This window comes from Drosophila pseudoobscura, chromosome X, assembly GCF_009870125.1.
Source record: "Drosophila pseudoobscura strain MV-25-SWS-2005 chromosome X, UCI_Dpse_MV25, whole genome shotgun sequence".
Classification (NCBI taxonomy): Eukaryota; Metazoa; Arthropoda; class Insecta; order Diptera; family Drosophilidae; genus Drosophila; species Drosophila pseudoobscura.
In genome coordinates this window covers 51,863,681-51,886,272 of record NC_046683.1, presented here as the reverse complement: position 1 = coordinate 51,886,272, position 22,592 = coordinate 51,863,681, and the positions used below count along the sequence as shown (strand labels likewise).

General features: G+C 44.1%; 1 protein-coding gene across 3 annotated transcripts; it reads right to left on the bottom strand.

The window, feature by feature from the left end:
- Positions 1 to 896: 896 nt before the first annotated feature.
- blot (bloated tubules) lies at positions 897 to 22,562 on the bottom strand. Of its 3 annotated transcripts, XM_033385232.1 has the most exons (6): positions 21,983 to 22,562; positions 14,897 to 15,529; positions 6,070 to 6,301; positions 3,586 to 3,731; positions 3,387 to 3,523; positions 897 to 3,329 (listed from the first exon to the last, which is right to left on the bottom strand). In XM_033385232.1, exons 2-6 carry the CDS (start codon positions 15,518 to 15,520, stop codon positions 1,547 to 1,549), a joined length of 2,922 nt encoding a protein of 973 aa, XP_033241123.1. In that variant the 5' UTR covers positions 15,521 to 15,529; positions 21,983 to 22,562; the 3' UTR covers positions 897 to 1,546. The 3 variants fall into 3 exon arrangements, with proteins under 3 accessions (XP_033241123.1, XP_033241122.1, XP_033241124.1); XM_033385231.1 differs by lacking the exons at positions 14,897 to 15,529; positions 21,983 to 22,562 and adding an exon at positions 8,451 to 8,658; XM_033385233.1 differs by lacking the exons at positions 6,070 to 6,301; positions 14,897 to 15,529; positions 21,983 to 22,562 and adding an exon at positions 3,786 to 4,062.
- Between the last annotated feature and the right edge of the window lie 30 nt (positions 22,563 to 22,592).

Here is a 22,592-nt window from a genome sequence, read left to right as displayed (position 1 = left end):
CTTAAGCCATACATCACACGCTTGTTCCATCCATTCGATATGCCCGATTCAAGGCCCTCCCGCTGAGAGCAAAACAAGAAGCGGCATCATCCAAAACACACAGCTATTGATGGACCCATTCGTTGGTCGCTCTTAACAGATCATTGATATGATCTGATTCAATTGCTACAATATTAATCGTGTAATATTTCAATTAAGATAAAGATTTAAAATGATTTGGATATAGATCTTAAAGCCTGTTGTCATTAGATATTGTTTCAAAAAACCAATCAATTAAAAATGATTTAAAATTTACTTCTTGTAAGTTTTTCTGTAAAAAAACGAGCACGAAATCGTTGTATTCGCTTATTCAAAGATCAAATAATACCCAAACCTAACCAAACCTGATCCTTAAGTATTCAAACTAGAAGCCAGTAACAAAAATATTTCAGATCCAGTTAAATTCATTAGGAAAAAATGTTTAACACAAGTTACCCCCCGCCCCAGTCACCGTACACAGCATCGTTAAATCGATATATCCATCGATTGTCGTCGTACAGTTTCGTTTGCGATCATCGTCATAAATTAGTCTGCATATTAAGCGGCATTTATAGAGCTATTGGAATTACCATTCGCAGGAAGTTCACTTGTCCGACATCTGGTTGGCCGTTTAGAAAAATGTGCAATTGTGTAGCCAAAATTTATAGCGCAAGGAACCAGCAGAACATATATTTTAGGACCCAGACACGAACCACCGATCATGTTCGAGCATTTATGCTAATTAAGATTCTGGTTCTCCTCCGATTTATGGCTAAAATATTTAAGTAAAAGTGTGCTGGCTGGGCTCTAAACTTAGCATCAATTAATGAACGCGAACTTTGATATTTGGGATGCCAAAAGATGGGACACAGAGAGAATCATAATTTACTAAACGTACCATTTATTATATAAGATCGCTTTCGACATCGTTGTGTTCTCAATTAACTTAACATCGAAGGCAACACAGCCAGGCGCGTTGCTCCGATTCTTAGGATATTGTGTCAGACTAAGAACTAACTAAGAACTGAGTCTAGGTATAGGATTCTACATAGAGCTATTAATTCATAATTCATGTTTTCAGGCACTCAGATTACTCACTAACAATAGATCATCCACTCGTTCAGGCAAAAAAAAAATGTAGACTATAATGGTAAATTGGTTACATATCAAGTGCTTAGACTGTGTGTAGACCAGTGCTGATCTACTCCAGTTACTCCTCCTCTACTTTCCTTTCCAGATGGGTAATGACAACGGAATTTTCTCGACTTACGCTAGGGAACTAGATCGTAGAACTATATCTAGGAATGCTCTGCTCTTTCACTATGTACAGTTCGGAACTAGAAGATACACTTTGCATATGGGCATAATTCGTTATTCGTAGCTTATCGATAGGTCTGTGCTTCAGATGCAATACTCGTACAGCTTACAGATACAGATACGTTTCTTTTGGATGCAACAAGTCTTTTTGAATGTGAATGCTTCGTTTTCTCCTCCTCTCCATGCGCTCCTTGCGCTTCCATCCTTCGGTTCACAGTTCCGTGGAATACTCTTCTGGATTGACGTTGAACTTCCGCCAGCAAATGTGATCCCCGGCCGCGGCGGATGTCGGCGGTGGCAGCTTGCCGTTTACGTTGACCACTGAGCTGGCCGACCGCTTGATATGGACTCTGGGCGGTGGTGGCGGCTGGCTGGGTACTAGGCAGCCCGTGGAACGGCCCAGCGGATTCCTGGACATGGCCAAGGCCGAGTTGTTGTTGGTCTTGCCGTTCCCGTATGTGATGGATTCGTTGGAGGGCGAAATCTCGATGCGGGTGGCGTGGCCGGAGCCGGTGCCTCCATCGGATAGGCGCCGGATGTAGACTACCTCGCGGTGCTTCTCCACTGTAGTACCCCCCGCAGGTGTCGGTGGAGGCAGCCGTGTCAGGGTCTGGGGCTGGGCCGTCTGGCGCATCCGCTGAGAGTACCTCATCGGCTTGGCATCATTGGCTTGGAATGGCACATACTGCTGTTGCGTGATGCCCGGAAACTTGTCCACGCTGATGTCCTCCTCGATGGCTGAGTCCCCGAACATGGAGCCGCTGTAGTTGGGCGAACTGTTGCCCGGGGTGGAGGATTTCCAGTGGGGCTGGTGCATCGGTGTCTGCGTCTGTCCGCCGTTCTGGACGCCGTATTTCTGGGCACCCGAGTACTGCCCTTTTTTGATGGAATGCGTGTAGTCGCGAGTGCCGCGTCGGCGCAGGGTGAAGTCCCGCCGGCCCGTGTCCTGGCAGACAGAGCGCCATTGCTTCCATGAGTGACGGGCCAGGGGATCTGCGGGACCCCACTCCTTGGCCGGCTTGGAGGCTTCACAGATCATGCCGAAGAAGTTGTACTCCACCTGGCGGAAGATCTGGATGCAGGCAATGATGAGGATCACGGCCAGGACGAACAGTATGGGAGCCCAGCGCGGCAGGTACTCCGCCAGCAGATCGTACTGGTCGTCGTCGGCACACCACCAGACGAGGATGCCCGTCAGAACGGCCGGACATGTGACCCAAAGAAACATCCAGACCTTGAAGATTGGCCGACCGATGGAGAACTCCAGGTCGGTGTAGATGTTCTTGGCTCCGTAGATCCAAGTTATGGCAATCAGCTCAAAGACCAGGGCCGTCACAACCATGGTGCCCACCAGGCGCGAGTCCAGCACCCGAGCTATGATAAACTTGGGCGCCGCAAAGGACATGACGGCCACGACGAGAGCGATCAGGCAGATGACGTAACTTGGACGACGCGGCACCAGGCGCGTCGACGTGTACACGGCCACGGTGATGGACACCATGGCCGAAAGGATTATGAGGGCGTAGATCAGGGCGGGCACAAGGTGCTGTAGAAGATCGCTTTCCCCCGCCTTAGAGCCATCCAGCACACGATCGTAGATGGCTGTCAGCGGCTTGAGCTCCTCCATTATCTGGTAACCGTTTGCGGATAGATCGAACTGCACCATGAACAGTGTCACGGCAATGGCATTGATCAGCAGATTGAAGCAGAGGTACACCACGGAGGTCCGCACGGCGTCCCCTTTGTACAGGAACTTGCCCGTGATCATGGGCAGGGCGCCAAAGCCGCAGTTGAGCGAGAAGAGGACCTGCATCAGGGCGTTGAACCAGATGTTGCTCTCGAGAAGCAAAGTGGGGTCGAAGCCCCATAGCTCTGGGAAGTAGTGGCGGCTAAAGGAGTTGCGCACCTCCCATCCGGTGAGGGCGCAGAGCAGGACCAATCCACTTAGGCCATAGACGAACAGACTGCGACGCAGTATCTTGGCATTGTGGGTGCTACGATATAGAAGGTGTGAGGAGGGAAAACAAGAGATATTCGATCATAATACTCACCACAGCATTACCACAATCCAGAGACCAATCAGGCCTGCTGCCAGTAGTCCAAAGTACAAGGGATTGCGCCAGAAGGGCGTCAGGAAGGTCAGCTGCAGGCACTCCTGTCCGCTGGTTCCTGTCACCAGATACCCATTCTGCAAGAGTCCAATTATACATTAGTATGACTTCCATTGAAATTTCTTTAGTTTATTCGCACCATTCTCAGCTTGACGGGTCCGGCACACTCTCTGAATGGCAACGCATTGGAGGCGAACATCCCGATGTAGGCCAATGCCAGCACGGCCTGCAGGGACACCCATATGGCGGACACCCACGAGGCGAAGCGACTCACGATGCAGGCTCCTAAAAGCAGATATCAGAATTCGTTATATGTATGTATGTATATTGTACATATACCTTTACGCCTACAGAATAACATTTCCCCCTTGCCGTCGCTTTGTTATACAGCGGAAGAGTAGGTATCATTTGTATTTTAATTAAATTACTTTTTTGTCATTTAAATGGCAGAGGCAAAATCGCCTCCAAGTGAAAACTTGTTGTCAAAGGTGTCGTCGTGTCCGTCCATAAAAATAAACGAGATTATTTTATATTTACGTTTACATTTATAACGTATTCTGCGGAGAGGAAATAACTATTCGCCAAACCAGACCGATTTGACCTTAAAAACGCACCGAAAGCTGTTAATATATTGATCACACATCAGATTGAGTTCCTAGGCCCATAAAGGTGGCATTGAATGTTGTTCAAAGGCATAAAATGACCATTCGAAAATATCTATAAACTATTGAATTGAGCTTTTTTCTCACTCCTTTGGCTGCAACTGTATTTTCTTTGACTTCATATGGAGTTAATTATGCAATCGTTAATTTCTTCATATTCATATTCATATTCGTTTTCTCTCTCTTCGTTTGTCAGTTCCGTTATTTGCCAGTACCGTTTTGCATTGCCTGGCAGTGCATCTCTGCCTGGCAATGGCAATGGAAATATGTAACGTAAATGCGAAAGAGCTAAAAGAGGATGCCATAATTGATTCAGTTCTATGTTCACGCACACCCTTATTCACATTCATTATAATACTGCAATGAAAGAATATCATTCATACAATCATTCACAAATTCAAATTGCTCCGAACATAGGTTAGCCACTAAAATCTCTCTTACACCCTGCCACTAACTATCCGGTAGAATAAGAGAGATTGAGTTACCCTCTCGGGGGCTAGAACCAAAAAAAAGGGCGATACAACGCTGGCATTCCTACAGCCACATAGCGCATGTACGTGTTGCTTCTGTTTATTATATATTACTGAGGTCTTTTTCGAAGGTGTTGTGTCGTAATTTGCAGTTGTCGTTTTTGCTCTTTGCCTTTATAGGGGTTGTTTCTCATATTGCTCATATTTTTGAATTCGTTTGTTTCTCGTTACAATTGTTTTTGGTTTATACTTTTGTTCATTTAGAATTTGCCTTAAACATCTCTATGGTTATTTTTGTGGACGCACCTCATCCACGCCAGCGTCCGGGGTTATGGTCCGGTCCGAGACGGTTGTGCCTATCCTGTCCAGCCAGACTCGGACCGTACCGCAGTGCCACCGCCGGCCGTTCCCAGCGCGCAAGCCCCTTAGGGCAGAGGGCGACGAGGGGGCGCCGCTCACGAGAACGTGCTGCTTGAGCTTTACCATCTGATGGACTGATGGCCCGTATTGGCCATTGGCCATTGGCCGTGTTGGAAGTCGGCCTTGGCCTGACCCGGAGCTGGTGCTACCGATGCCCGTCTACCCACTGATGGCTGGGTCGGGGACGGAGAGGAGGCGGTTCCGTGTGGCACGGGGCTGTGGCGGGGACTTGGCGCGTCGGCGATTACACGAACGGGACACACACACCAATGCATTTTGAAGTTTTTATATTTTTTTGTACGATTTTTTTCAGAGTTTTTGCAGTTGTCCTGATAACACACGATGATGAACATACATTATCTACTAGGTCACATTTAGGTTAGTCTTCTTTTTTTAGTGTATTTTTTATGTATTCTTTTTTAGTTTTTTTGTTCGCATTGATATACTTTGGTCTGATATTCCTCCTTTGTCATTGCCAAATCCTCTATGTTCGTGATTTCATGTTAGACTTTTGGTGTTTTTTGGTTTCCTTCTGTTCTTCTTCTTTTTGTTTTTGCTTGTTGCTTGTTGCTTATTAAGTGGCTCCTTGTGCTTTTGCCCTTGCACTGGCTCCTCCATCCCCAACCCCCACCGGCAAATGCCACAGGGTGTGTGTCAGGAGGAGCCTGCTCCGGCTTTGTGTTTGCTCAGAGAGCGGGAGAGAGAGTGAAGAGATGACGAAAGTGTTGCAATCGTAACTTCGGCTACCAACGGACACAATTCGAGAGAATGTGGATTGACGGGCTGTGTCCAACCGTCTTTTGCTGCAGAATGCTCGACCGCCCAGTAGCAGTCCTCCGGATCCGGGTATTTATGCGGCAGCTTGCGGAATTTAAACTTGGGAATTACAAGCCCGTGCAAGGCAAGTGCATCGCATTCACATTCGCATCTGCAGCTTTTGCCAAAGCTTTCCAACGTCCTGCACATGCACACGCGCAGCTTAAAGTTATAACGCGGGGGTTGCATGCCGCCTAAAAGTATGCAACAGCAAGTGCCACCTGTTGTGTTGTGTTTTGTCGTGTTTGAATTTACCTTTGAATATGGGCGAGGCGCGCCAGGTGTGCGCCGCCCCCTGTCCCAGAAACTGACCCACAGATATCTCCAGCAGCATCATGGGCAGGCCGACTAGAAAGAGCAAAACCACATACGGCACCAGATACGCCGATCCATAGCGGTCCAGTTCGCGTGGGAAGCGCACCACATTCGCGAAGCTCACGTTGAGGCACAGGCAGAGCACAAGGCCACGGAAAACGGAGCATTTGGTCTGGAATGGAGTGGGAGAGGTGAAAATATTGGATTAATAAAATGCATTGAATATAGTTTGATATAAATTTATATATATGACAATAGTTATATTCTTCCTGCATTCAACATTTTCCCTCTAATTAAGTGTTGCTCTTAAGATGGAATCTTCCTTGTGCCCACATATAACCAAATATAAGCCTTCAGTGTACAGAAAGTCAAATTTATGTATTCCTATTTGCTAGATATGCACATTACTTCTCCATATTGATTTTAATGTTCTATAACACCAATTCTAAAGTTGGATATCCAACGCCCAACGATTCTCGAACATTTGACAACATCCTAAATATTTTACATAATCTTTCACTTAAATTCTCATGCATAGAAATCTTTATATCAAAAAAGCACAGAATGCGATTCTTTGAAACTAATTGGAAGTAGCATTCTTTTCTCAAAAGCAGTGTAATTGGATATATAGCCATCTCTTGTATTATATTTCACTTTTTCTAGAGCTGGATGATAACAAATTATTTGGAAAGAAAGCAACAGTTCACATGAACTTCATACTACATATTTGTCTGCCCGAAAGTTTGCGCAGTTGCTGGGCAAACACGAAACACGAAATGACAAATTGCTGATGGCATATGCAAACTCATTTGAGTTTGAGTTTGAGTTTTTCTTTTTATTTTCTGCAGGAAAACGGTAGCAACAGCAGCCGTCACAGCCCAGAGTTTCTGTTTGTCGCATCCGCCGGCTGTTATTCCGCTCGAATCAGACAAAAAAAAAGCTCAAATAAACAAAAAGATACACCTACAGTGGCGCTGTCATTTCCGGCACTTCCGCTTTCGACTTGTATAATTCCGCTATGGTTTGCTTTATTTTCATAAATTACACAATTTCTTTTTTCTGTTTATTTGTCTTACGGCTCATATTCCTCGAATTTCCCCACTCCAAATCGGGGTACCTGTGACTTAGTTCTTTGTGTTTGCTTTACTCTCGCAACACACACACACACTGCCACATTGCCACACAGTGAGCTGCAAAAGAAAGTACCCTGGCCAGCCCAGACCAGCCCAGCAAGGGGAGATGTTATTAAGGGGAGACCGAATTCGTTCACGGCTCTAATAAGTCATCTGCAAAATGTACAGCATAAGCCCATTAGATGTGCGCTCGCAAAAAAGATAGACAGCAAGCAAATACCAAACTAACAACAGTCGACACTTTGTCTACTTTTTGAGAGCCCAATACAAAGTGTAAGTCCGCCAACTGAAAGATACCCTGTAGAACTTTTTAGCTCCGGCGGAAATAGTAAAACATTGCACTCAAGCACTCTGGAATGTATATTTTCAAGCCCGAAAAGAGTAGTTTCAGTGGAAGTTCTCCTATATAATGATACCCCGTTAATGGGCCGAATGAGTATAGTAGAAACTGCAATAACTACCTCAGTTTTTAATCCTATTCCTACTCCTAGAATACAAACAATTTTCAAACTATCGCACTAATTTATAGCTTATGAAGAGTAAATTGGGGTAAAAATAGGTCCAGTCAATGTACGGCTCATGGATGTACACAATGTAATATGACAATCAAACCTAGCTAAATCCTTTCTGCTTCTCCCCGATCAAGTCATGCAAAACTGGACCTCCCACCCTCTCATTATACCTTTGTAGCCTTTAAAGAGTACAGGGTATATCAAAGAGCTTGCCAGGCAAGCGCTATTAAGTGAAATTCATTGAAGAGAGCGGAGGAAGCAGGCAGCAGAGAGGTGATCTGTTAGACAAACGAACTGCCAACAGCAGAGGCAAAGCATGAGCCACAGCATCAGCCACAGCACAGCAAGCGCTAACAACGTGACGCCCAAGTAAGCGCAGTTAATAAAGCGAAAACCGCACAGTGAACAAAAAAAACACACACACAGAAAAATAAAACTACAAAAAATAAAAGAGCGCCCAGCGAAGCCGAGCCAAACGGCGTTTGAAGTTTATGAGCGTGCAGAGATGACGAGCATTACGGGGGCACATCACATATACATATCATATGCCATATCATGCATGATGAACCGACACCCCACAACCACCGCCCACCCCGCCCCTCCCAACAACCCAACAACCCAACACCCAAACAGCTGCTGCTGCTGGGCCCCCTTCCTTTCTTCCCGCAGCACTTACTTTGCGATAGTATCGGAAGGGCACATCCTCGTGCACCACGTACAGATAGTCGGCTAAATACTTTGTGGTTGGTATCTCCATCTTCGGACAGATCTTGTATTGCTTGTAGGGGCAGCAGAATTTTTCATTTTCATGCATTTGTTGGTTGTTGCATACAAAACAGACTTTTGTACTATTGTTGGAAACTTCTTTTCTGTGCTTACAATAATAACAATTTCTTCTTTTATTTTTATGGTTTATCGCAAGGTTTGCTTGGATTTCGAAAATCTAAGGGGTTTCAAACAAAAACAAATAAAAACAAAACAAAACAAACAAAAAACAGATTATTTACGCGGGACTTGATTAAATGTAGATCAATATTTTATAGAATCAAAGTTGATCTTCCGGTCGAATTGGTTTCTTCTATTAGAGAATTGATTTGATTTTTGTTTTGTTTTTTTTTATTGTTAAAGCCTCGACTTTTAACATTTTTAAGCTGGTTTGTTTTGTGTCAAGAAAATATAAATATTTTCATGCATGTGGAACAAGTTATCACGTGACGAAAAAAAACAAAAAAAAAACGAAGGCAACGAATGCGCAGACTTTTAATATAAATTGGCAACACCTTCATACTGGTAGAGCCTGGCCCTGAACCGCTTATTGAATGTCTCTCTCTCTCTCTCTCACTTGTTTTGTATTTTATTTCTGATTTCTGATATTATATTTTTGTATTATCTCTGTAGCTGGTGCCTTTGTTTTCTTTTATCGATTTTGCACGAATCGCTAGCGCATTTGCGAGTATCAATGACACTTCTTCAAGGGGGAAAACCCTCTCGAATGCCTTTGCTGTTGTTATCGCCGATTGATTGCACAAAATCGATCACATTTCAGATATCGATTCACACTTTACACTTTTTTTGCATTTCTCTTTGTTCTTATTTCGTTTCCATTCTCTGTTTCTGTTTCTGTTTCTGCTTGTGTTTGTATTTATTTTTCTTCTGCTGCGCATCCGCTGTGCACTCATCACCGAAGCAACGCCGACGTGCGACTGCGCAGACGACAGACGAATTTGATTGGGGGGGAAAATCGACTACGCGTGATCGGGGGGAGGTCGTGGAGGGGTCGGGCGAACCAGGTGAAAGAGGGAATAGTGGGGTGCAGAGTCAGACAAAAGAGAGCCAAAAGCGAAGAGAGGAGAAACAAGTTTCCCACAAATAAGAAAACTTTTATTGGGAATCTCTCTCTCTCTCTCTCCATCTCCCCGCATGCTTTTTCCTGCATCCCAAGCGGATTTATCTTTCTTCTGTTTTTGGTGAGTTTTCATTTGGAGCACCGAGACACCGAGACACCGACACACACTGGAATACACCGAACCTGGACAGATTTCGATGAAGGATGGAGGATGGAGGAGACGACCACACGGAGCGTGCGAGCGAGCGTACCTAACTGCTCTCTCATTAATGCAGAACTGACTCGAGTCCGACTCGAAGCCGGTGGCTCGGCAGTAGCGGCAGCAGCAGCGGCACCAAAGCGTGGCTTTTTATGCACAGTGGCTGCGCAAAGTCGGCGCCCGAACGAGGCACACTGTCTGCTAAAACGAAACGAAGCTGGCAGATGGCATGCCTCACTGATTTTCCTTGTACATTTATTCATGCTTGCACACACACTCGACACACACATGAGTTTTCTTTTAGAATTTCCCAAGATCTTGTGGCTTTTATTGAATGTTCGCCCACGCAAACTTATTGAAAGCATGGATAGGAGAACACAAAAGAACACCAAAAGAATAGCAGATGCTGGCTGCGGCCTAATGATGCCCTCAGGTCGCGTTCCCACATCTCTCGGATGGCAATATCATCTGCATAATTAACTTGTCTTCCGCGCAGCAGCAGCAGCAGCCCCAAGAAAGAGCAGAAACCGTCTATTAGTCGTGGGTCTTTGAGCCTGCTTCTCATACTTAAATTAAATTTCATTTTAACACGTTCTTACCCCAGAGAGAACGGGAGAAAACACAGGAGAGATACACAGTGAAGACGCAATCTCATAATTTTCTAATTATTATGTAAGCATGCGAGCGAAACTGGCTCAACAAGAGGCACTGTGTACGAGTAGAAGTGGGCGCATAATTAACAGCACTCACTGTACAAGTGCGCGACCGGCAAGTGGAATGAATGGGCGTTAATGGAAAATAAAAATATTAAATCTAGCTGCGATTTATATTCGGCTTCAAAGCTAGTCCCAATACCCCTAATGCTCGTAAGAAGCGGAAATTCAAAAAAAATCAGGCAGAGCTATAAACGATCGATTCGAATGGAGCTTTCCCATTGGCGGTTGGCTGGCAATGATCGCATCAAGAACTTCCCTACGTTTGGCATAAATAATTGCTTGATTTTGGCTTTTGACTGCCTGCTGACTGCTGGCTCTGTGTGTGCCTGGCATTTCCAATGAGCCCGACTAAGTGGCCGTTAAGGCTTATACAAAATATGAAATATGAAAAGCAAAAACCAAAAAAGTAAAAGCGTGGGCCGTGGAACCCAATTAAAATGTTTCTTTGGCTGAGAAGCCTAACCCAAAAATACTGGGTTTCTCTGGGGCTGTTTTCTATCGAGAATTGATTTCTTGATTCACTTAGAATTGAAAGGTTTCTTTTTATCTTGTCTGGCTGCCCAATAATTAGACACCACCTGAAATTGGAGTGTGAAAATGTCCCCACAATGGAGCTTGGTGGATGGCCACAAAAGGTGTCCGAAATAAGGCTTTTGTCTGCCAGGCCAGGCCCTGACAATCTCTCTCTCTCTCAGACAGTCAGATCTGGGCACTAGAGCATGATAACTGGGGAGTCGTTGTCGTTGTCTGGGCATTGTTTTACGAGTACGGGTCGGGTATGATTGCGATTGCGTCTCTAGGCCCCTAATCAGAGGCAACGCAAGTGAAAGGAGAAGTCATGAAGCCGTGCAGCAGCAGCAGCAGCAGCATTGGCAGCTGTGTGAATGTGCGATATCGTTAACTTGTCAAATGGTCTCCGTTACACCCAAAACCCGGTAGCGCAGTGTAGCGTGGATTGGGCTGGCCTGGATTGGGTTTCGGCCCCTGCCCCTGCCCCTGCCCCTACCCCTGCCGCTACCCCTGCCCCAGGCTATTCTGTCCACTCTCCTCCTCTGACTGCAAATCGAAATGGAATTCGAATTCTTCTGTCCACTTTCACTGAACTGCTTTCCCAATCCCAATGCCCCCCCAATGCACTTCTAATAGCCCATAATTATCGTAATATTTCCTCTCCCGATTTCCTCCAATTTTGAATGCAGTAAACTGTCGATGACGTCACACAATCATTGGGAGACTATGACAATTGTTCGCAGGCCTCTGGCTGTATCTTTTATTGCTTATTTTCATTTCTTTTTTATGGCTTTTGGGCGGACTGCCTGCCACTGCCAAAATTTTGCACCGAAAGTACGAGTAGCTGCACAATTTCTGTTCGTTTGTTCGGCTTTTGGTTGTTGCTGCTGTGTTTTGTTGAACTTGTTAATCAGCGAATTGGAAACAAAATAACATAAGAGATGAAGTAACTGATGCGAGCTCGCAGACATGCCCACAGAAACAGAAACAGAAACACACCCGGCACTGGCAACATGCATATGTACATAGTATCTCTTGTCTTTTTTTGGCCACTCGCCTGTGCCACACTCCACGAGGGGTTTCGATTGTGGTAAGCAAATTGCACATTCAAAAAGTCGCAAGTTAAAAGTAAAAATACACACAGAAATATGCGAATTGCTGGCAGCTAAGCTTCAGCTTCAGGCACTGGAAAGGGGCAGCCCGAACGATATTTGCGCTGTGGGATTGGGACCATGAAATTGGTAAATTCGCTTACATTTAAATGCGAGCGAACGACTCACTAAACAAATATCAAATTAAATGGATGGTTAAAGTTTATTGGAAGTTTTTAATTTTATTACTTTTATTGCAATTTATTGGCCAAATTTCAAGAAACATATCCAATTAAGTAATTGTTTTATATCAGGGCTTTGCAATCGAAGAAGGAATACTCTTGTTAAGTTTATTTGTTGAGAAGAATACTCATAACTACATACATACATGTACATGAAAAAATATATTTTTAACTATTAAAAATTGTTTCCAAATATTTGTATAAATTTAATTCTCATAAGTGGGTATGTTTGAATAAAATGTTTTCCTCAGAAACGAATGACTTAAGACACGAACTTAAGGAAGGACAGGCCAGGTGGCGCCCCCATAAATATCAGCGGTCACTTCTTCAACTAAACCAAACGATATGCCCAAAAGTATGCAGCACTTTTCGAAATTTCCAGAGCACACCCTAAAAAGATCTCTGCTATGGAAGCCGACAGTCTGGTTTCATGAAAAGAATAGCCGACGATAATTACTACTCTTTCACTAGTCTTGCTAAATATCTTTATGCTATAAAATTAAAATAAGTACGTACATTAATTTTTAATAAGAATTGACACAGTCATGTCCATCTGTCCTTGCCTCTGTTTATATAGGAAAAAGTCCACACACAAGTAGTCTATCTGTCTGGAGTTTTGCAATGTTATCTTAATGATGCGGGCAGGGTGAATGTATCCGAATAATTCCTACGACATACAACTCCCATAAGCTATAAACCACGTGTTTTTGGAAGAAAATCCGACCGGATTTCAATGAGTAGATGAGTAGTAGGTGAGAGAATCTAAAGCATTGACTGCTGCATTGGTTTTCTTTCTTATTTTGTGTGTATGTATCTTTTTATGAATCTTATTATATTTTTTATCTTAAAAGTTGAGCATTTGTTGTTGCCTTTGCCTTTGGTTTTGTTAATTAAATTCGTTCGACTAGTGTGTTCCTAATTGAAAGCAATTAGCATCGGTTCAACCCATTTCCAGACTGCACTTGGCACTTGCACTCGCACGACCAGAGAGCCTGCCTATTCATGAATAGAACGAGTGTAAACTGCGGGGAACAGAACAATTGAAGCGATCCGAGAATCGAAAGACAATGGTCAGCCCTATCCGGTCTAGTCCGATGCGGAGCTGTTCCGAGTGCCTTACTAACCCAAATAATAGAAGACAAATGCGAGCTCCTAAACTTGTTTTATGATGGTGTTTATGAGGCAGCCGGACAGGCTGGCTGGCAACGACAGGCAATGACAGCCCAATCCGATAGACAATGAACATTGGGAAAGATGTAGAGGGAGAGAGACTTCTCCTCTGTTTCAGATATTTGAAGGTTGCGAGTGCCACGCCCTCGTCTACTGTACTGATGATGCTTCGATGCAACCCGGTTTGTGTAATCTTCATCTTGAAAACAAAACCATTCAAACACTTGAAATCAAAGATCAAATAACAAAAGACGAGAGCAAACAAAAAGCGCGAAAAAAAAACGCATTTCCAGCCGAACTGGAATGAAGTGGAAGATGTAACAGTGCGCACACTAAGTCAACTGCCACACGGAAGTTGCAGTGAGATATGACACACACGTAGTATCAGCCAGCGAGCCAGCCGATCTTAGAATCGATCGATTCGGGCAAACAAACAAAAATGCAAAATTCTGTTGACACTCGAGGCACGTACAGACCGAGCGCTCGAATTCATCTCGAATATTTTGAGCATTATTAATCGTATGAGCGGGACTTACAGCGCGGTTCGTGAGTAATCGATTAGCGGAATCACCATCTCCAGCCATTCATAAGTCAGCGCACCTGATAAGCGGTAGACTACCGACGACGACCCACCCAATCCCAGAGATTCCGAGATTGTTCATCTTCATTCATGTTCAAGCCCAAAAATCATTCTGCCATTCTTATTTGTTCTCGGCAAATCTCAAGGGGAAGATGATCAACATAACACTGAAAAAAGGAGTTCAACTTGAGAGATCTTTGTAGATAGCGCTTCCACATAGCCAAAGCCAAAAAACAGGTAAGACCTGAGGCCAAAATAAATGGCATACACGCGCTTCGGCATGATGAACTACTGCTTGAAACGGCTCTAATTCGATTCGCTGGAATGCAAATAACTAAAAGCATAAATTTAGGTAGCGATCATCTAAAACGTTTCTTTGAAATCGATCGCCAAAATATCGGACACTGACAATGATATTTATTATTCTAATTATACTAGAAATACTGGTTGCAATAGATTTGCCATAATACTCAAGCGAAAGGTTTGTTTTAAATGGAGATTAAATTTATGGGAATAAATAGTATTTTCATTCTCCTCTTAGAAGAAACTCTATTCAAAAAGCTTTAGTAGGAGTTCCTTTCATGGGAATTTCATTAGTTGCCGAACTGTTTCTGTTTCAAAAATTAATTATAAACCGGTAAGGAATTGGCTTCCCAACTGCTGCATTCAATGCACTCCCCAACCTGTTCAGAGTCGGCTTAGAACTGGCTCCCATATCCCAGAAATATAGTTTCTACTACGAAAATCTCCACTCCACTCCACACTCACCTGCTTGTTGGCCTCATCCTCGGCGGCTGGCAGAAGCTTGGCATTGCTGGCCGTTGTGATATTGTGCGTGGAAATGGCCGAGGCGGACACGGAGTAGTTCTTGGAGACCCCGTCGTGGTGCAGATCGTGCACGTCGTGATCGTGGTAGCCGCCATGTATCTCGCTCAGCGTGTTGTTACTGCCGCTGAGGGTGACAATGCCGCTGGAGCTGATGCGCCCCGAGGTGGCAGTGGTGCGTCCCCCGCCGCTGTCCACAACACTCGACACGGTGGAGATGCAGCTGCGCGTAGTCTGGGGCGAGGGAGTGATTGCGGCCAGCTCCGCATCGGCCTTGGCCCGTCGCATATTCAGCCAGGACATGCGGTGCGGCTGACGGCGGTCCAGAGTGGCGGAGACTGGTCCCGGGGCAGCACCATTTGCATTTGGTGCTCCGCCAATGTAGACGCAGGTTCTGGAAATGGACGACTCATTGTCATGGCGTGGCAGGGTTGCCATGGCGCCGGATATCTGACGGTAGATGGGCGTGCCGCCCAGGGGCTTGGTGCCACTTCCGGTGCTCCGGGCCAGACTCAACTGCTCGGCGAGGGCCTCGTCGCTGCTGCGTGGCTTATAGCTGCTGGTCATCGATTAGATCTGAAACCAAAACAAGCCCAGAAAAAAGTCAGAAAAAACGTCAGAATGGAAGGTGAGTAAAATTCGTGGAAACATCGGATCTGAATAAGTTCAAAGCCCAACTCCGGCTCTGGAGTTCACACGAAACCAACACACCAACGAAAATGAAATATATATACAAAATATATCCGCTGTTGTGTTTTTTCAAATGAAATGATTCATATGAGAGATCTGCTTGGGGTTTTGGGCTGGTTTTTTGTTTTGACATCGGATTTGCATGCGAATCGTCAGAGAACAATGACCATCCCCCTCCCCTCCCCTTTTCATATATGTAGTAGACAACGAAACCGTTGAACTGAAAGTGAAATGTGTGTAAAAATTTGCCACAATTCGCCGATCTGTGAAAGTGAAAGCAAAGCCCTTCTTCTATATTATTCTATGGAATATAGATAGTCATATTATGACATATTGTTGGATCCACTTTCCTGAGATTCTTTGGCTTCTTTTTGTGTTTAACAGAAATCCGTGCAAATCACTTTTAACACTAGACTGGGAACAGGGTCTGGTCTTTCACTTGCCTGATCGGTTTTTATCATTTATATGGCTGTGAAAACATCTCGAATCGAATCGAGCAGAAAGTCAACGAAACAAAGTCGTTTAATGTTTAAACATCTGTTCCAATACGAGTCGAGTCGAGTACACACAGTGCTATCAGTGGAGTCAAGTGTTTCTGTTTCTGGTTCTGTATCGTTTTCGGTTTCACAACTTATTTTTATTAACACGAAAATTGAGTTTCGTTTCTCGTTCCTGAAATAGCGTTCGTTTAATGTTCCATTTTCATTTCCATTGAAGCTCAAACAGCAGATGCCTTAACCCACTGCCAGCCAGCCCACAAGGAAAGTACATATATATACACACATATGTATGTACATATGTATATTTTATTCACTGAAAATGTACATATCTCGTATCTCATGAGATATCGATTGCTGATAAGTAGCTTGTAATCTAAGCTGACCGATTGTAAGGAGTTACAGAAACGTTTAAATTGTGGAATTTATAAAGTTGTTAAATAGGTCGATATTTCTAGATAATACTGCTCAGTTTTAGTATCATCAATTCCCTGAATACTCGAAATATACAATTTATTCAATGTTAGAAACGTTAACTTTCTTTCCAAGTCTGAAATCTGCTTAGTTCGGGACTATTCTGTGATTTTTTTGCTGATTAAAAAAGATAAACGCGCTTGTACAATTTCGTATTCTTCTCATCAACTTCCGAGAAAAGCTCTGCACCCAAACGCCATTCAAACCCATTTATAAACTGTAAATAAATTTAAAAAAAAAACTGTATTCCCCTTAGGGGGGGACGGGTTAAGTCAGTTATCACCTTGGCAACGGGCGGAATTAAACAAATATATTCGGCTAATAAACATTAATTAAGCCAAGTGCGTAAATGTTTTCGCCGAATGCTGTTCAAAGTCAGAGCCCAACAGTTGCACAGTTGGCAACAATTGAAGCCTGATGATGACTCACTGCACTTCGATCATTGAATTTTTCGTTGGGTCATTATACTAATGAGTGGTGCTCGAGGAGGCATCAGAAGTCAAACAAACATCTTATCGGCCCAATGGCACACATTTATCTTTGCGAAGTCGGCAGCACCATCCACAGCCTCTTATCGTCGTTGCCGCAGAGCCGTCGTCTTCAGTGGAAATGCATATTTACCAATGATTATGCATGCTTGCATAAATGAGCAAAAAAAAAAATAAAAAGGGAAAAGAGAAAGAAGCCAAAATCCACTTTGGACATGCGAGATCGAGTTCGGTGACCAGCGACCGTCCAGAAACGGACGGACGGACGGACGGACGGACGGACGGACGGACGGACGGACGGACGGACGGACGGACGTCCCAAGTCAAACTGAAAGAGGCCATATATACTCGAACCATATATCTCAATCTGCCCCGAGTACGGGTGCTTATACAAATTTTTGCGTTTATTTACTGCAGCTCCAGACCGCCCCTAAAAGCCCCGTCATTATGAGCAACAGGTGAGATCACAAAGGAGCGGGATACTCGACTGAAATGATGCCCAGTAGTTGAAAGAGATATTCCTCAAGCCATGAAGTGAATTCTGAGAATTCTATGAAAGCAAGTGAGTATGGAAAATGTTGAAAAACCTTCTAAAGCCTTCATCTATAAATATTTTCATAAACGAACAGAGACAGACCTCGCAGGAGCCCCATAGAAATCAATGCCTTTCGTCATCGTCTGATTTTTACCCATATCTAAGCAAACTCTAAGAGGAGGGAAAGGTACTCGGACTCGTGTACCCTCCACAAGTGCCGGGTATCAAAATATTTGCGGGTCTTTGGCCAAATGAAGGCCCAAAAGTGGATGAAGGCAGCGGGCGGCGTGGCGTCTTCGCTTGTTTATTATTGAACGATGAACATTTTGCAAACAAATGTGGCGCCGTAATGCCAAAACGATTTGCATTTGCATGTTGCAGACACAGATACAGTAGCCGATACAGATAGAGTCTGCTGATAGTTTTGTGTCTGCAAATTAAGCAGAAAAGCCACAGACATAAGTGTTAAATCCACACAGATACATATAGAACGGAGACGGGAGCCAGGAGACGGGAGACGGGACGAGGCGCTCACTCGACCGTTGGTTTGGTGGAAGACTTGGAAAGTCAGTCCAGTGAGACGGGGACGCCCCGGACCGGACCGGACCGGGCCGAGGCGAGGCGAGGCGAGGCGAAGCGAACCAAACGGAACCCAAGGGACGCAATGGCGATGGTGTGTGCAGTGCATCAAGTTACAAGTTATTAACAGGTACATACATACATACGTACTCCCAAGAAAGTACAACAGATACACATGTAGTATCTGTACTGGCACTGGCTCTGGCTCTGGCTCTGGCGCAGTCATTGCTTTTCTTTGTGCACTCAAATTGAACGGCGACAACTACAGCGAGGAGTCGGAGAGTAGGAAAAACTATGACACTTGATAAAGGTTCTGACGAGGGCAACAAACACCAGCAGCAACAACAACAGTACAAGCAGCACCAGCAGCAACAGTGGCAGGCAGTGGCACCACCAACTCATATTCAGCCGGGCGTAACCACCACAGCCGCTGTGGCTTTTTCCACTTCCACTTCTGACCAAAGTCAAACCGAACATTAAGTTGCCATTTAGAGGAGCTGTACTCGAAAGAACCGAACCGAACCTCACAGAACCTCGCCGAGCCTCTGTTCACCTCAAATGTCTGCTCATAACTTTTTTTTAAGTAACAATACTTCGGATAATTAAGGGTTCAGTTTCCAAGGAAACATCAGCATAATTATGTTCAAAAGGAAGAGAAAAAATCCCACTCAAGATCAATCAGTTGTAAACCTCAGCATAAAAACTCTTAAAGTTAATAATCCCCAACAAGAATTCCGATAATAAAGCTAATGGTTCTCTAAAGTTCATACAGCATTTACAACTGGAATGCCATGACAATCTCTACCTTAATCTAACGTCCAGATTAAAGGCAATTAAATGGCAGACTCTTATTAATCTCAGACCGACCCTCGAACACGTGGTTGACCTTTGACAGAGCGAAAGTCCAAGCAGTCCCCGTCAACCCCATTAAGGGTGAACCTGAACCTGCATCCGACGGCCAGCTAGCCCCAAACAGAATGTCACAAATGGCAAACAGCAAACATCTCGCCAAAGTAATATCCATTTAAGTCCGAGCGAGGGAAAAATAAAAGGAAAAACGAACCAAAACAGCGGCACTAATTAATGTCCAACTGTGTGCCTAATTAAGAGATCATCTGATGGATACGGCCACGGGCAGACAGGCGATATGGAAAGTAGACAGTGGAAAAGCAAAGACCCAACAGCAGACAGAGATTGAAAATATCTATGAAAAGTGGCAGGAGTGGGGGAAAATCCCTGATAAACCTTTGATAGATGTTTCGATTTAGAAGAGATTGTTTAGATTGTATATATATACATATATCTTTATCTTTAGCACAGCATTCGAGTAATTGAAAGTCTGCGCTTGGCTTGGCTTGACTGGGCTTGGCTTGGCTTGGCTTGGCTTGGCTTGGCCTGGCTTAAAAGGAAAGTAAAAACTAGATGAGTTTTTCTGTTTGTTTGCTACCGCTCTTTCCTTCCTTCCTCAACGAGTACCCGCTGCCACTAGTTTCCCCAGTTTCCCCGCTGCGATCGGGGACTCGGTTGCTGAACGAAAGTAAAAATAACAAAAGCCACTCTTAATTGTGGCTCTTTTGCGTATCCATTAGATATGTACATTACTAACTATTGTACAGCCATAGTTTGTGTCTTTGCTTGACACAGTTTCTCAAAAGAGCCGTAGATTATGTAAAATTATGTGTAAATTATATTGAAACGAGCGAGTCTCGAGCGCGAGACAGAGATACAAGTAAAAAAAAAAATCTCAGAGTACATATGTGTATCTGTATCGCTTTGATTGCTCTTTATTGATTGTTCAATCGAATGTAATTAATGCTGTCCGCTGTGGGGACACGGACTACTGCAAATATCTCTCTCTCGTTGCACGCTTCACGGATTCCATTTTTCGAAACGAATCTTTCCGGCTGGCTTTTTAGCAAGTTTTTCTTTTTGTCACAGCAACAAATTGTCACACATTCGACAGCTCCATGCGAGCCCGCGTTTTCGCCACTGCCCCACTCCGAGGAGTGGTGTGGAGTGTTTTTGTGGGGCAGTCTGCTTTGCGTCTTCACACACCGCCACGAGATGTGGATAGATGGCAGATGCCCACATCTTCAAACACGTTCCGCCATTAAAGCATTGCCAATTGCATTTAGCACATTAGAGCGCTGGTAATTACATTTATCCGAAAGATCAAGGCATGGCATGGTGGACATACTTTTTATTGGACGTGTTTAGGCATGCGGCCATAACCATAAAGATTACTGCCTCTTTGACACTCTTGCCACTGGGTCAAGAGCACAAAAAAGACGCTATGTGGCAAAGGCACAGGCACAGGCTTCGGCTTCAACCGCAAACTCGATTCAATAATTGCTACGGCTCCAACTCCAACTCCAACTCCAACTTGGAGTCAGGACTGCCTGTTTATGCAAATCATTGTAAATGCTTCATGTTGCCCTTGCTGCTCGTTAATTGCATCAGCATCAGCATCAACATCGACATCGACGGACCGCAAGTGGCTGGCAATCATAATCCATCCGTACTCAACAAATCGCTGGCTAAATGTTTGTCCCCTCTCCAACCTCTTGTTACACAATAAAACGCGACGCTTTGGGGCCTCGCACAATGGCAATTATCAGAATCATTAGCAACTGAATGGCGGAGGCTCCTCACCATCCTCCTTCGCCCCTCGAACTTTTTCGCAATTGAATCGAACAAACAAATAGACAAACTGGCAATGAAATTGGGGATGGAGATGGGAACGGAGATGGGGGCGAAGATGGGGATGGGTATACATAGGTATTGGGGGGATGCTTCTAAAGCCAGACGAAAAATTAGATACACAAATATTCATGGCAGGTGTTTAAAAATAACTACCTCTGACGTAGATCGCTACACAAACAAAACAATCTCCAAAGCGAAGGTTTCATAGAAGCCCAGCAGGTGCGTGATCGGAGTTTTCCCGATTTCAATTCTCAGTTGGAACCAATTTTAATGGGATCTTTCAGTCAGAAACCTCAAATGGGGACTTGGAAAATACCAAACTAATCTCCTAATGGAAATTTAAAGACCATTATGGTATTAGGTAACCACTGAACGGATCTTTAGTTATGCTGCGGAGAAGATTAAATGTATTTCAAGCCTTAGAACCGGTTGGAAAAGGTAGCCAGGCATCATTGACTAGGATTCCGATGAGTTAAGAACACCTTCAAATCACTCACGAAATTCTATAAAAAAAACGAGGAGGAACGTTGTGAGTTGCTGCGGAGACCGCAGCTCTACATTTATACCCGATGTGCCAGTGCAAATTGATTTTTTCCTTTTGGCTATAAAAGTGATCCGATCTGCTCCATATTCAGCAATCTGATAGATATGGTTATTTTCTATGATTGTGCGTTTTAAGTTTTCTCGAATATTTAATATTGTAGATGCCAGGGATTTTCGTTCTTTGTGGGGGCGGAAAAGGGTGGAGCGACAGTGACATATCACAGAAGTCCGGGTATAAAATGTCGTTGCTCTAGCTTCTGTGGGCTTTGAACACTAGGCGCTTATAGGGACGGACAGACAGACAGACACGGCTCAATCGACTCGGCTATTGCTGCTGATCAAGAATATATATACTTTATGGGGTCGGAAAAGATTCCATCTGGACGTTACGCACATTCATTTTCACCACAAATCTAATATATGTATGTACCCCTATACTCAAAATATATAAAATGGAACACATCGAATAGATCAGATCTCTTAGGCTATTATTTCGCAATTATAAATAAAATTTATTTACCATACAGAAAACCACACAAATTATAGAATTTGTTTAACGGATTTTCACGCACATTGTATTAAACTATAGATATGTATGTATATTTAAAACAAGTTGCACATCAATTGTCGCATAAATTTTGTTGGTTTTCTGCTCTCATAAACTTTGCTATTTGAACTTCTTTCCACTTCTGAAGATATTCTTTAGATTAACCCGACATTCCCATTCATCACTTGGTCGGAAGTAGATAATTTTTTAATTTGTATTCAGCCTGGCTACTGCTCTTTTTTTATTTTTTGGGGCAACACGACACAAGCCCAAACCAAAACCGAAACTGGAATCGGGTAATCAGAGACGTAACGCTGTTGCTCTAAAAAGCTCATTTGAATGCCCCATAAAGGGGCATTGCTACACGTCGGGCACAACAGTCGAAAATCAATTTCGATTCAATAGCGAAAATTCGCTAGAAATTACGTACAGAACAGAAAAACAAAAAAAAATAACATTGAAATTCAAATCCGAGTGCGAGTTTCGAAGCGTTTTTGCGGTAACGCGATGACGACGACAGGTTCGGTGAGACTGAATGGGCCTGGGTCTGAACGCTGACTGAGACTCAGAGAAATAGAGAGAG

What these genes read in the sequence shown, in the direction of transcription:
- blot (XM_033385232.1), bottom strand. Translation starts at nt 15,520, where the DNA reads ATGACCAGCAGCTATAAGCCACGCAGCAGCGACGAGGCCCTCGCCGAG. An exon ending in CGCCTCGCCCATATTCAAAG is followed by an intron (nt 3,732 to 6,069) that starts GTAAATTCAAAC and finishes ATCTGCTTTTAG; the next exon opens with GAGCCTGCATCGTGAGTCGC. An exon ending in GACCCGTCAAGCTGAGAATG is followed by an intron (nt 3,524 to 3,585) that starts GTGCGAATAAAC and finishes GGACTCTTGCAG; the next exon opens with AATGGGTATCTGGTGACAGG.